Source organism: Leptonychotes weddellii, chromosome 15 (genome assembly GCF_054177405.1).
Source record: "Leptonychotes weddellii isolate Sample4059 chromosome 15, ASM5417740v2, whole genome shotgun sequence".
NCBI lineage: Eukaryota > Metazoa > Chordata > Mammalia > Carnivora > Phocidae > Leptonychotes > Leptonychotes weddellii.
This window is the reverse complement of record NC_138383.1, coordinates 22,487,313-22,501,022: the sequence shown is the minus strand read 5'-3', so window position 1 is coordinate 22,501,022 and position 13,710 is coordinate 22,487,313. Positions and strand designations below refer to the sequence as shown.

General features: G+C 59.1%; 1 protein-coding gene across 1 annotated transcript; it reads left to right on the top strand.

Moving 5' to 3' along the window:
- Positions 1 to 4,013: 4,013 nt before the first annotated feature.
- On the top strand, positions 4,014 to 9,586 carry DLX3 (distal-less homeobox 3). Its single transcript, XM_081805174.1, has 3 exons — positions 4,014 to 4,686; positions 5,714 to 5,904; positions 7,727 to 9,586. The coding sequence occupies exons 1-3, from the start codon at positions 4,362 to 4,364 to the stop codon at positions 8,072 to 8,074; spliced, it is 864 nt and encodes a 287-aa protein (XP_081661300.1). The 5' UTR covers positions 4,014 to 4,361; the 3' UTR covers positions 8,075 to 9,586.
- The last annotated feature ends 4,124 nt before the right edge of the window (positions 9,587 to 13,710 follow it).

The window sequence follows — 13,710 nt, the reverse complement described above, 5'->3', positions numbered from 1 at the left end:
CCATCCCCCAATGCTGTGTCCCAGGCAGTCCCATGAGCCTTTGCAAAGACTTTTTCCAGAATTCCCTCCTTCCCCTTATCCTTGCTCTTTCTGGCTGAATCTCACACATCCTTCAGGTCTCAGTCCAGATATCCTCCTGTCTCCATGTCACCATGTCACAGCAGAGTATGCCACACCTGTCCCAGTACATGTCACATGACAGTGAAGCTGGCTGCTTTTGTGTCCACGCCCCCTGCTGGACCTTGGGCTCCATGGAAAGGGCATTGTGTCTGTCTTGTTCATCACTCCATCCCCAGCACCAAGTATGGTAGAGGCTCAGGAGGGATTTATTGGATGGATGAAGGACTCCAGGAGACATCCAGTTTGCCGAGAGCTGGAGGTCTGGGGTATATGTCCAGGGGAGTTGGTGAGAAGGTAAAGGCGAGTTTCCCCTTGAGTGACAAGAGTCCGAGAATTTAGAATCAGAGTTTGAAGGGACCTCAGAGGCCATCTAACCATCCACTTTTTGAAAAAGATTTATTTATTTATCTATTTGAGAGAGAGAGAGTGCAGGTGCAGGGGGAAGGGCAGAGGGAGAAGGAGAGAGGAAGCCGACTCCCCGTGAGTTTGGAGCTGGACATGGGGTTCGATCTCAAGACCCCAGGATCATGACCTGAGCTGAAATCAGGAGTCGGACCCTCAACCAACTGAGCCACCCAGGCGCCCCATAATAGTCCACTTTTTAATTTACAAATGACAAACCTAAGAGAAGGAGCCACTGGCTGGACGAGGATGGGTGGGAGGGGGGAGGTGGCAGCTGCAGAGTAAGGCAATGTGACGATGAAAAGTGGATATTTAGTGCTGATAGGGCTCCTAAAATCAGTGAAGAGAATATTCCTTCTGGGTATGATGGTGGGGGCTTTGCTTGGAGCTGCCTTCCACGGTCTCTCCCCAGTGGAGCGGGACTCTGGCCTCCTAATACCGACCACTAGATGGCGTCAGCTCCCCAGGCAAAAGAGAGAGCGCGGGCCGGTCCGCTCACCCTCTGTCTCAAACCTTCTTCCTGAGTTCCTCCCCTTGCACCTGGCTCTCTGTGAGCTCTGTGAGCCCAGTTGCCGTGGCCTTGCTCAGAGCCTGCTTCAACAGTCTACCTTTTCTCATGCCCAGGACGATGGACTTGGACCTGGGCATTGGCCAGCCCTGCTCCTCTGTCCTGCCAGCCTCCCAGAGGCCCCTAACAGACTGCTCTGCAGCATCCTTCCACCAGGGGCGGGACTCTGGCCTGGCTGGCACCTGCTCATCTTGCTGGCCCAGATGAGGTGCAGGAGGTGGCACTGGTCCCCCATCTTCCGGCAACCTCGCCACCGAGTGCCCATGCCACAGCGGGTGGCTCCAGTCCTGCTGGCCTGATGGGCCCCTTTGAGGCCACACACGGCCCCATCCGGGAAGCTACTGCTGCTTCCACCCTGGGAGGAGGTCGCTTGATGCGGTGCCAGCTCCATGCCTCCCCTTTCTCTCATTCTGCAAGCACACTCAGCCAAGATGATTCAGTCCCTCTCCAGGACTAGAGAGTCTCAGTTATTCATTCAACAAGCATCTGTTGAAGACTGAGGTTGTGTGTATCGGGACTTGCTCTAAGGTACCTGGAAGGTAGTAGTGAAGTGCAAGATACAGTCCCCGGAGTCTTGGAGCACCGAGTGCAATGGAGGACCAGAGGCTAACCTCACATTACCCAACAATTGTTGAATTGCTCACTTAAGTCTTCAGTGTGCAGTTTTGTCCACTTCTTTCAGACGTTCAGAGCAGAATGAAGCACAGAAACTATGCTAATGTAGCGCACCACCAACACCACCTTTTCAGGATTCCAGGATTCCGGACTCCCAGTCCAGTGCTCAGTCACTGAACTCAGGAGCTGCAGGTTGGGGCGGGGGCAAGGAGAGAAAGGAGTGAGGCTTCTGCGAGGACCTCATGAGGAAGGTAGATGGACTCCCTGCCATTTCTGAAACACCTGGCCCTCCTTGCCTCGGTGGTGAATGAATGGATGAACCCCGGAGAAGGGGGCTTGCCATATGCTGTTCCTTCTCTGTGGGGAGCTGGGGGCTCCTAAGCAGGCCCTGCCGGCCTCCCCCGCTCCCATCCTGGGAGGGGAGCCGGCCGGGCCAGTGCCCTCGCTGCCCCCAACGCCTAGGGCTTTCTAGGCGCCCTCTTGGCAACAGAACAGAGGGCATCCCGAGCAGGTGGCAACTCGCCCCGCCACGGGCTCAGAGCGGCGGGCGATAGGCGCTGGGGGGACGCGGAGATAGACAGACAGATAGCGCTCCCCTCGCCCGGCCCCCGCCCCCACCTTTCCCACGCTGCGGCCTCCCCGGAGCCGCTCAGACCTGGCGGCCACCTCGGCCCGGGGACCGGGACCCTCTGCCTCCGCCAACTGCAGCTCCCAAAGCCCTGGGAGCCCCTGGCAGCCTGCCTGCGGAGTCTAACTTGGGAAAGAGTCACAGAACCCCCTGCACACTTCTCTGCCTGGCGGAGGAGTCTTACGCGGGAAACCCCTCCCCCGGGCTTGGCGAGACTTGGGGAGGCGGCAGAGCCCAGAAATGGCCACAAGGTGGCGCGCTGGCACTGCGTGTCCTGGGTCGCCTTAGCCCTGCCAGGCAGCCGAAGGGGACGGCAGAATTGACAGGGCTGCCCTGTGTGAAGGTCGTACGAGGCCAGGGACTGAGATTTAGAGGAGCTCCCCCTCCCCCAAAAGGAAGGCGGAGAGCAGAACTGGGGTGGAATGGAGAAATGCTGTAGGCGTTCAGAACAACTTGGATGAGAATAAAAATAAATAAATAAATAAATAAAAAATAATAATAATAAAAAAAGAACAACTTGGATGACTTTGCAGGCCGGATAGGACTTAGAAGCCGCCAGTCCGCAGGAAAGGGGGCTTCTTCAGGGCCTTCTCGGAGGGACAGCACTCAATGGAGCATCATGGTTCCCAGCTCCTGGAGACTGGGAAGGTGCTAAGAGTTTTATACACATCTGCATGCAACTACCCATTCACACACAGACACCCCCTCCCATGGCCCTCCACTCACACTGCTTATGCGCCCATGCCCGTGCCCCCGCGTGCACACACACACACACACTCCTGCACTTTTGTCCATCTCTGTATACTGTGGACCACATGAAAAACCCTTACACCACACACCCCAAGTACACCCGTCCCATATACCTGATCTCTAAAAATGCCCCCATTCCCCCAGTGTTGTCCCCAGTGCAGAGAGTCTGCCCCCAAACTTACTGAGGCACACAGAGAGCCAGGCTGTGTCCCACCCAGCCTCATGGGGACCCCAGGTCCCCTGCTCCCTCCAGCAAGCCTGGGCAATCTCTGAAACTGCATCACGGGACAGGTTATGCTCCTCCGCCATCTGCATAAGCCCCTAAATCCACACACACCTGCCCCCCCCCCCCCCCGCCTCTCCAACAGGACCCTCTTGGCCCCCTTCTGACTTTCACAGTCCCAAGGCACTTTGTCCTGATGGGCCCCTTTCTCTGTAAAGACATTCAAGATTACATTTTATGACTGCATTGCAGTAAATAATATCAATATCATATAACCAAACATTTTCTTCAATCAAATGTCTTTCCCTTTTCTTCTGATTGTAAAAGAAATTAAAATATTTTCACAAGCCCTGGGTCCTTCCCACTCTGGGCACATCTGTCTGCCTGTCATTTGCATAGTGTATGCACACACACACCACCTTGGACCACCTCCCTTCACAAACACCCAATGGGCAAATTCCCCTGCTTCCCCATCGCACCTGAGCCCACCTCCCAGCCGCAGCCAGGGAGACAGACTGACTGACAAATCCTGGCGGCCGGGCAGAGAACCCTCCCCCCACTCCTTCCTTCAGAGACACTGGGGGGTTATCTGAGCTGGTGGTGGGAGCCACAGGAGGAGTAACAAGGGGTGTGTGTGTGTGCGTGTGTGTGTGTGTGTTTTGGGTAACAACAAAGATTGGGGGGAGAGAGAAGAGAAAGAGAGAGAGAGAACGAAAGAGCGCAAGAGCATGTTTTGCCTCGAAGGCAAGACTTGCAGCCAATCAGAGCGCTGGAGCCTCCCTCCGCGACTCCACTATTGAGTCTATAACCCGCTGGCCGGGCGGAGCTGGCGGCATTTGACTGTGGCTTGGGACGCGACGAGAGGCGCGCAGCGACCGCCGGAAGGCCGGCGATGGTCTAGGCGCCCCTCGGCCTCCCCTCCCCCGAGACCCTGCGGGCCCTCCCCTCGGCCTCCGGGCGCACGCCCCCGCCTCGTCTCCTGCGCCTCCTCCGCGCTCCTGCCCGCTTCGGCTCGGCGGCCCAGGCCAGCCCCGAGACGCGCGGCGCCCGCCAGGATGAGTGGCTCCTTCGATCGCAAGCTCAGCAGCATCCTCACCGACATCTCCAGCTCGCTGGGCTGCCATGCGGGCTCCAAGGACTCGCCCACCCTGCCCGAGTCTTCTGTCACCGATCTGGGCTACTACAGCGCTCCCCAGCACGACTACTACTCGGGCCAGCCCTACGGCCAGACCGTGAACCCCTACACCTACCATCACCAGTTCAATCTCAACGGGCTTGCGGGCACCGGCGCTTACTCGCCCAAGTCGGAATATACCTACGGAGCCTCCTACCGGCAGTACGGGGCGTACCGGGAGCAGCCGCTGCCCGCCCAGGATCCAGGTGAGAGCTTCGAGGGTTCCCCTAGGGAGAGGAAGGCGGGGAACTGAAGCCCAAATCTAGGGAAGCGTCGAGGGCAAAAAAAAAAAAAAAAAAAAAAAAAGGTGCTGTCTAAAGCTAGCTGAGCCCGAGAGGGGACAGATGACCTTTCAGTCCCTTCGCTGTGCTCCCCAGGTCTCGGTGAAGATGGGGCCAGCTAGGGGAGGAAGGAGAAGAGGGGTGTCAGGGGACCTCCGAATCGAGGTGCTTTCGCGGGCACATCAGGTGGCAGGGGCTTGGGGTTAGGCAGCGGCGACTGGAAGCTCCAGGAACCCTTTGGATATGGGTCGGGGAGAGGGGGGAATGGTAAGGGGGACATGGAGAAAGACAGACACACAGATACACAGACAGACACACACACACACCGGGAAAGCAGAGACCGAGAAGTGGAAAAGTGAAAAAAAGAGAAAGGTGGAGAAAGAGCAAAAGAGAAATGTGGGGAGACAAAGTGAGAGAAAAGAACAGAGGAAAGGCCAAGAAAAAAAGAGAAGGAAGGAAGGAAGGGGGAGTCTGTACTATGCTTGCAACTTTTCTGAGAATCTAAAACGATTCCAAAATTAAAAAAGTTTAAAAAAAAAGAAAAAGGAAGGAGGGGAGAACGGAGGGAAAGAGCGAGAGAGGTGACCGAGGGCAAGGTGGGGCGAGAAGGGGGCGGCCCGCAGGCGGGTGGCGGGGAGCCGCGAGGCTGGGAGGCGAGCCGGGAAGGCGTCGGAGCGAAGCCTCGGCGGTCCTCGCCCGGGTGGCGGGCGCCGGGGACGGCGCTCTGGGGGCCGGGCGCCGAGCTGCGGCCTGGGGCGGGGGGTGGGGGGGGCGCGTCGTGGGCGGCCGCCGGGTCCGGGTCCCCGTCCGGCTCGGTCGCGGGCGGCGGAGCGCGCAGCCGGGCGGCCGGGAGGCTGGGACGGCCCGCGGGGCCCCGGAGGGCGTAGGGGGCGCAGGCCCAGGCTGAGCCGCCCCCCCCGCCCCCCCCCCCGGCCCGGTGCTTTGCCCGCAGTATCCGTGAAGGAGGAGCCGGAAGCCGAGGTGCGCATGGTGAACGGGAAGCCCAAGAAGGTCCGAAAGCCGCGCACCATCTACTCCAGCTACCAGCTGGCGGCCCTGCAGCGCCGCTTCCAGAAGGCCCAGTATCTGGCGCTGCCCGAGCGCGCTGAGCTGGCCGCGCAGCTGGGCCTCACGCAGACACAGGTCAGTGCGGGGCCGGCGACGGCCGCTGGGGCTCGGGGCGAGAGCGGGCGGGGGGGGGGGGGCGCGGCGCGCGGGACCCCGGGGCTCCCCAGGCGCCGCCGAACCTGGCTCACCTTCGAAATCCCCTGCAGGCCCTAGAAACCCTTTGCCTGCAGAGGGAAGGCCACCCCTCCCCCATGCCAAGTCTCAACTGCTGTCGGAAGTTTCTGCATTAAAACGTGTACAGGCGTGCATATTTGTGAACCTGTGCAACTGTGTGTGTCTGCCACAAGGAGAGGTATCCTCCCCTTACTCCAGACTCCCTAGCTCCTGTGCTTCTCCGCAGCGCTTGTCCCTCACTTAACAGGAGTCCACATCGCTCTCCCCCGCCACTAGGCCAGGCGTGTGTGTACATACATGTGTGCGTGCGTGTATATTTGCACACATGCTAATGGGTTTGTGTACATGTGGGAATGATCGCATAAGGAGAGTGACCTTTCAAGGGTCATTGTGTTTATAGATGGAGGGACACGTGTACGTGGCTGTGCACACTGGTGAGCTCGTGTACAAAAATGTACACTTCTTCCAAAACTCCACATTCATGCTCAGCGCCCGAATGCTTCACCCCTTCCTCTGCCCCAGGCCAGGAAGGGAGATTCCCCAACAAAGGGGGAGAGGAACTCAAAGGTGAGCTCCACCCCTCCCCCTAGCCAGTTCCTAGAGCCCCCAGCAGCCTGTCCCTGCTCAGGCGAGGAGTGGCTTGTGGATGCCTGGCTCCCTACAGGTGTTGACAGGCGGGCCTGGGTTGCTGCGTGGGGCCCGGTCCGCTGGGAATCTGGGTCACCCAGTGAGGAGCTGATTCATTGTTTGTACCAGTCATGGGGTGGGGAGCAGCAGGGGGAGGGGGAGATACCCAAGGGAAATTTGGGGAATCATGGCTCACCTGCTCCTGAGTCCGCAGGTCACCCCCAGGAGCCAGCTCCAGAGCGCTCACGGGTGCTCACGTTCATGGGGCATTTACCTGGGTGCCTCTGTGCGCGTGTGTATCTTCATAATCTGGTGTCTGAGTGTGATGCTGTGAGTGGGCACATTCCTGCACATGGAGATGCTTATGTGGGTGTGTGTTTGTCTCTGTGGATCTATGCGCCTCTGCTTATGAGTTTCTAATGTGAACAAAATGCCATGAACTGCCCCTCCCCCACCTCATGGGCTGCCTTTTATTGAGTGCTTACTATATACCAGGTGACCTTAAGTTCTTTATCCGTCCAAACTTATTTGAGCCTCATGATGACCCTATGAAGGAGGGGCTGTCAGCATCCCCACTTTGCAGATGGGGAAGGCAAGAACCAGAGAGGTTAAGTAACTTGCCCAAGGTCACACGCTTAGCAAGCGGCAGAGCGGACTTTGGACCCAGGCAGTGGAATGTTCCTCACTGCGTTCTTTTTTTTTTTATTTTTTTTTTATTTTTTAAAGATTTTATTTATTTATCTGAGAGAGAGAATGGGAGACAGAGAGCATGAGAGGGGAAGGGTCAGAGGGAGAAGCAGACCCCCTGCCGAGCAGGGAGCCCGATGTGGGACTCGATCCCAGGACTCCAGAATCATGACCTGAGCCGAAGGCATTCGCTTAACCAACTGAGCCACCCAGGCGCCCCCCTCACTGCGTTCTATCCCAGATAGAAGAAAGATGCTGGCCCTGGGTCAGACACCTGGGTTTTGCCTGGATCTTGTGTGTAACGTGGGGTGCTGGACTTGTCTTCTCTAGGCTGGGTCTCCTTGGGGTTTTCACTAAGCATCCTGAGAGGCTAACTCACTCCCCCTTTGCTGCACGCCCTCCCACGCAGGTGAAGATTTGGTTCCAGAACCGCCGCTCCAAATTCAAGAAGCTCTACAAGAACGGGGAGGTGCCCCTGGAGCATAGCCCCAACAACAGTGATTCCATGGCCTGCAACTCACCGCCGTCCCCCGCCCTCTGGGACACCTCCTCCCACTCCACTCCGGCCCCTGCCCGAAGTCAGCTGCCCCCGCCACTCCCGTACAGCGCCTCCCCGAGCTATCTGGACGACCCCACCAACTCCTGGTACCACGCACAGAACCTGAGTGGACCCCACTTACAGCAGCAGCCGCCTCAGCCGGCCGCCCTGCATCACGCCTCTCCCGGGCCCCCGCCCAACCCTGGGGCTGTGTACTGAGCCCCCACCTGGCCTGAGCCTCCCACGAAGGACCCGGGACCAGGCAGAAGGCGTCTCCGTCCTAGCCGACACTCAGGAATCATCGAGGAGCACAGGGGGGACAAGGCACCTCTTTCCCCCTTCCCTTGCCCCTTCCTCCAGGGACCCAAGAGCTTCCAGATGAAATTTGCATGGACCAAGGATGTCCCCTGAACCTCCCTCCCCCTGCCTAGGCACTGGGGTCTCCCTCCAGATGTTGGGGCACTCCACTCCAGCTGGGACAGCCGTTCCCCTCCTGCTCCAGGAGCCTGGATTGGCTTTCAATGGCCCATCGCCTTCCAGCTTCTAAAACTTAGTGCTCGTTCCACAGACTGGAGACCTTGGGGACCAGGGAGACCGCGAAGCTTTTGCAAGTCAGGCCTGGGCCGGGGCACCAGGCACCATGGATGCCAGGTCAGGCCTGGTCCCTCCTAAGCCACCTGTGGCTCCCCACTTCCTGAGCATCCGCTCTGCCAAAAAGACATTGGACATCGTGACCAGGACTCAGGGTGGGGACGTCAGGCAGCCCCCAACCCGCACTTCTAACCCTCATTTCAGATTTGAGGGTTAAACCAAAGAACCCCCCTGCCCCCGCCAAGTGAGGGAATCGTTTAATATCTGTGGCTTTAGAGGGAAGAACTCAAGGAGCCATCTCTCTCCTCTCTCCCCCTCTGATGGGAGAGGGGCGGTGGGTCTCAGGTGTCTTTCCTAAGGACCCATTTCTTCTTTCGTGTACAGGACTTTGCACAACTTTGGTTTTAAAAGCTGTTGAAAACTAGGAAAACAAAGGGCATTGTTACCAGATAGGACCAGTCTCCCCTGCATGGGCACCTCTGCTCTGCTCCACCCCCACCCACCTCTTCCTCTCCTCCAGTAAGTTGGCAGTTTGGGCGCCAAACCCCAAATCTCCAAGGAAACATGCCAGGCAAGAGAAACCCCAAAACATCCCCTTTCCAGTGACTTTGGAAACAGATTGCTCCCGCAGATGGAGAATGGCGGGTGAGGTGCACGGGGAGAGGGGAGGGCGACAGCTCCTTGCCTTTAGTGCCTTTAGGGGTGAGGGGGTGGCTGTCTGGAGGGCTGGTAGCGCCGCCCCTCCTTGGCCCAGATTCCCCCCAGAGCTAACCTTCCTCCACCCTGATGTGGTCAAACATTGAAGAAAAGGGGAGGTGGAAGACTAGCTATATATATAGTATGTATTTTTTTTTTAAAGAGCAACAGAGAGAAGCAGCCTCCTCCCTACTGTGGTTTCCTATTTATGTGGCCCTTTCCTCCTGGATGTACCTGCCTGTGCGTTGTGAGCAGAGAGAAACGGGGATGTGGGCTCCGGCTGGGTTTGGGTTTGGTGGGATGTGCGGGAGCAAGGAGAGACGAGGTAGATCTCAGAGTCGCACCCGAGGGGGGCAGGAACGAAGCCGACTCCTCCCAGCCTTCTCATTTCTGCTTTCTTACTGGATCCATCTTTATATATAACGTTAATAAAAAAGAAGAAAATAACCACTGAGCTCTTTGAACTGGAGGCTGGGGGCTGGAGGCTGGAGGCAGACAGCTCTTGGGGAGGGCCTGGGAGTTGGGGAAGGTGCTGGACGCAGAGAGGCCTCTGAGCCTCCAGGGGCTCGTGGGGGACTCAGAGCCCTGAGGATCCACTACTGGGACTCTGGGCTCCAGGGCTGGGCTGGGCCCGGCCCCTGGTGGCAGGTGCTCCTGACCCTGTGGCTGCCCCCGACTTGGGCAGGTCTGGGTGGGTGGGAGGCTCCCAGCCGTGGCCTCCTTGACTCCACTCTGCTTGGCGGCTTGGGGTTCCCTGCCAGGCAGCTGCCTGCCGCCGCCACCAGGTCACCTCAGGGCTGCTCTTTGATCTTGGGCTCACACGCAGACATGCTTGCACACGCGTGTAAACCCCCAGCCTCCACACCCAGGCACTCCCCAGTCCCTCACTCTCTGGTCTGTCCCTTCCAGCTTGGGGTGAGGGTGGGGCCTCAGGCAGGGGGAACACCACTGCCCACCCAGCTGGCAGGGACCCCAGCCCATGCTGGGGAAACAAGCGGGACGAGGGAAGCAAACAGACGGAGGGGGTTCTGTGTTTCCCTTCTCAGGCTCAGTCCTGACTCCGAGCCCTCTTGCTACTGCTCCCCCACCCCCGCCCCGCCCCGCGGCCCACCGCCTGGGCCAGCATTGCTCCCACCTCTCCCCTTCTAGCTGCTCACTTCCAAGACTGGAGCCAGGGAGCTGGAGGTGCTAGCATGAAGGGAGGGGTGTGAGTGACACATGTTGGTGCAGCTGGGAGACAGTGTGAATGCATGCACACGCTTGTGAGCTACCTTTCTCCCATATACACACGTACTGAGACACAGGGCGACATCTCTCCCTCCTCACACCTACATGGACTCCCACTTGAGCCAGACACACACACACACACACCTGAGACCCCCAACACACAGGTGCACAAACACACATCCATCACATCACCCCAGAGTTATGCACAGGTACGCGCCCGCGCACACAACGAGCCCGAGGCAGCTCCCCGTACTGGAAAAAGTCTTGGATTGAGAATCAGCAACACCACCCAGCAGCCGAGGTGACCCAGCTCAGCCTGAAACCTCCCTGTGAGGCCCTCAGTTTCCTCATCTGTCGAATGGGGACAGCGAGCCCCGCCCTGTTGGCCTCTGGGGCTATTGTCAGGCACCAAGCCCAATACAAATGAGAAGTCAGAAGGAAGGGTCTCTCAGGCTCACCCGAGGACCTGGGTAGACCGCAGTCCCGGGCACCTGGCCTGGGGGTTCCCCGGACTGGGCTCCAGAAGGGCGGGGAGCCCCCGCCCAGCCCCCCTGCACCCCTTTCCCCCTCTCAGGAGGCCGGCCTTCCCTCCCCCAGGCCTGAGGGAGGCGGAAGGGAGGAGGGCCTTCCGCCCATAGACGCCAGCCTGGCTGGCAAAGGGTTAAGTGGTAGCTGCCAGGCGGGGCTGCGCTGAGCAGTTTGGTTTGAGGGCTGCGTGCAGGCAGGAGCAGCGAGGCGGCAGCCGGGCAGACTTGCTGGAGACACTGCATTTTATTAGGGCTGGGCTGCCAGCAAAGGGAGGGAGAGGGAAAAAAAAGGGCAGAAAGAGAGAGGAAGGAAGGAGGAGGCTGGGCAGGCAGGCTGGCGGGGCGGGCTGCTGCGGGATGAAAGGCTGTTGTAAGCTCCCTAATTCCTCCCTGCTCATCCCTGCTCTGTCAGGCTGGATTAACTGCCCGGGTGACCTCCCGTGGGGGGTCAGCCCCACCCCTGAGCTCCCCTTCCTCCTCTCCTCACCTCGGGGGGCCACTCAGCTCGCCCTCCTCACTGGCCCTGGGCAGGGGGCGCAGAGAAAGGGCTTGGGTGGGGGGACATGGCAGGGTGCCAGGGTGGGGCCGCTGAGCCCATCTTTTGCCAGGTGCTTGCCTCGTGACAAGCTTCGGGGAAGCGGTGGGGCGGGGGGCGCTGCATAGGGAACCCCAGTCTGCCCTGGGGTCACTGTTCTCCAAACCTCAGGAACAGCTGATGATCGCTGCAGTCCTACTCTGTGCCAGGCATTTGGCATGGGACCCTCCCAACTCTGTGCCAGGCACTTGGCGGGGGAGGTGGGTGATAGGGTACCCATTCTTCAGATGGGGAAATTGAGGCTCAGAGAGGTTCAGTCTCTGTCCAGATCACATAACTAATATGTGGCGATGCTGGGATTTGCACCCGGGTCTGTCTGGAGATTGGGTGCTCTTAATGGGCTTTTCTGCCGCTCAGTTTACTAAGGCGCCCCGGGGCAGAGCGTCAGGGAGCTGGAGCCTGCCGCCGCCTCCGCCACTCCACCCACCCCAGCCCGCCAGCCCTCCTCCCCGGGCTCTTCCCTGGAGGAGAAGTGGAGGGGGGGAGGGGCTGGTCCGAGGAAAAGCTTAAGGCTGTGGTCAGGAATGTGGTGCTGGAGTCAGCTGACCTGAACTGAATCCTGCCTCCACCACTTCACAGGCTGGGTGATCTTGGACAAGTCACTTTAACCTCCTAAGCCTCAGTTTCCCCATCTGTAATGTGGGGATAATGCTACCTGCCTAGTAGGGTTGTTGAGAGGATTAAATAGGATAATGTGAGTAAAAGGCTTAACAAACAAGGTACCCAGCACATGGGGAGTACTGCTCAGTTAATGGGAGTTGCTGTTGACGAGGGTGGATGGTGAGGATGGTGATGGGGGTGGGGAGAAGGGGCTGAGTCCCCACCTTGCTTCCTGCCCCCAATTCAGACCCGAGCCGCTGGCTACCCTTGATCCAGCCATCTCGAAGAGGAGTCAGTGCGCTCCCCAGAGGAGTAAATCAGCCAGTATTTATTGCCAGTTCCAGGAGCTGGTAAAACGGATGCCCAGAGTCTGGGGAAGGGAGGCACACACGGGGCCAGCCGTGGAGAGGCCCCCAGCAGGGCAGACCTGACGCGGTCCGGGAGGACCGGAGGGGCTGTCAGGGAAAGGGCAGGGCCGTGGGTGGGAAGGAGTCCTTCCAAGGCTCCATGGAAGAGGTAGCATTTGAATTATGCCCTGAAAGAAGGATGACAGCCTGATAGGCAGAGCTGGGGCCTGGAAACATACTCCTTGGAGCAGCAGCTATGGAAGAATGGAAGAACTCCCCTTCCAGGACTCAGGGTGGAGAGGAAGAAGGCTCAGGCGAGAGCTCCAGGCTGGGGAGAGGGCTGCTGAAGGAAGGGGCGGCCGGGATCCAGAAAGTCCCTAAGCCCTTCTCCGGATGCTGGGCTCAGAGAAGGGCAGGGTCTGGCAGTTCCCAGCCAATCGGATGTGCTGGTAGCAGCCCTGACGCTGTGAACTTGGGGAAAGGAAGCTCCTTGCCCCCTATTGGAGAGGAGACACCTCTGGCCCTTCTCTATCCCTATCCCCAACGCCCCTCCCTTCACGGGGTCCTGGGCAGGAGATCCTAGAGCTCTCACGCCCGCTCGGCCTGCTTACACCATTCACCTCGGCAACACACCATCACTACCACTTGCTCCCCAGTCTAGGGGAGCCCCCAGACCTCAGTGCGGAAGGGGGTTCTGAACAGCTGAGATAGGACCCCTAGTGTGCAACCTCCCAGCCCCTAGGTGAGGGTTGGCAAAGGCAGGCTGAATGAGTTGCAGCCTCAGAGGGGATGGAAGAGGAGGGGAGGGGAGGCAGAGGGGAGAACAGAGAGGGGAGGAGAACGGAGGGGGGAGGAGAAGGGGGCGCCTGCTGCCAGCACCCTGGCCTCTGTTTTTCCAGCTTTAATTGCAGCGTTAATCACCTTAATAAGCTGTTTACCAGCCACCCAGCAGCCTGAGACTGGGAGACTTAGCAGCCAGAAAGTGCTTGGAGATGAGTTTCCTGCAGCCCCAAGGGAAGGGGAGGCAGCGCTGACTGGGGGACCCTGGGCGGGGGCGGGGGGGCTTGGGGCAGAGGGGGCAGGTGGGGGCTGGTGGAGAAGGCTGAGGCCAGGGGGTCCAGAAGGCCAGCCTCCAGCTCTTCGTAGAGGCCCAGGCCCCTTCCACAGAAGCCCTGGAGTCAGCTCCTTGGGCTAACCTTTTCTGACACCCAGCCTGGGTCCCTGGCACCCCACCTTTCTCCTTTGTCAGGACCGACAGGGTGACTTCCCAGG

Excerpts from the sequence above, each read along its gene's own strand:
- DLX3 (XM_081805174.1), top strand. The coding sequence starts at position 4,362 with ATGAGTGGCTCCTTCGATCGCAAGCTCAGCAGCATCCTCACCGACATC. Across the intron at positions 4,687-5,713 it reads GCTGCCCGCCCAGGATCCAG|TATCCGTGAAGGAGGAGCCG; the intron begins GTGAGAGCTTCG and ends CTTTGCCCGCAG. Across the intron at positions 5,905-7,726 it reads TGGGCCTCACGCAGACACAG|GTGAAGATTTGGTTCCAGAA; the intron begins GTCAGTGCGGGG and ends CCTCCCACGCAG.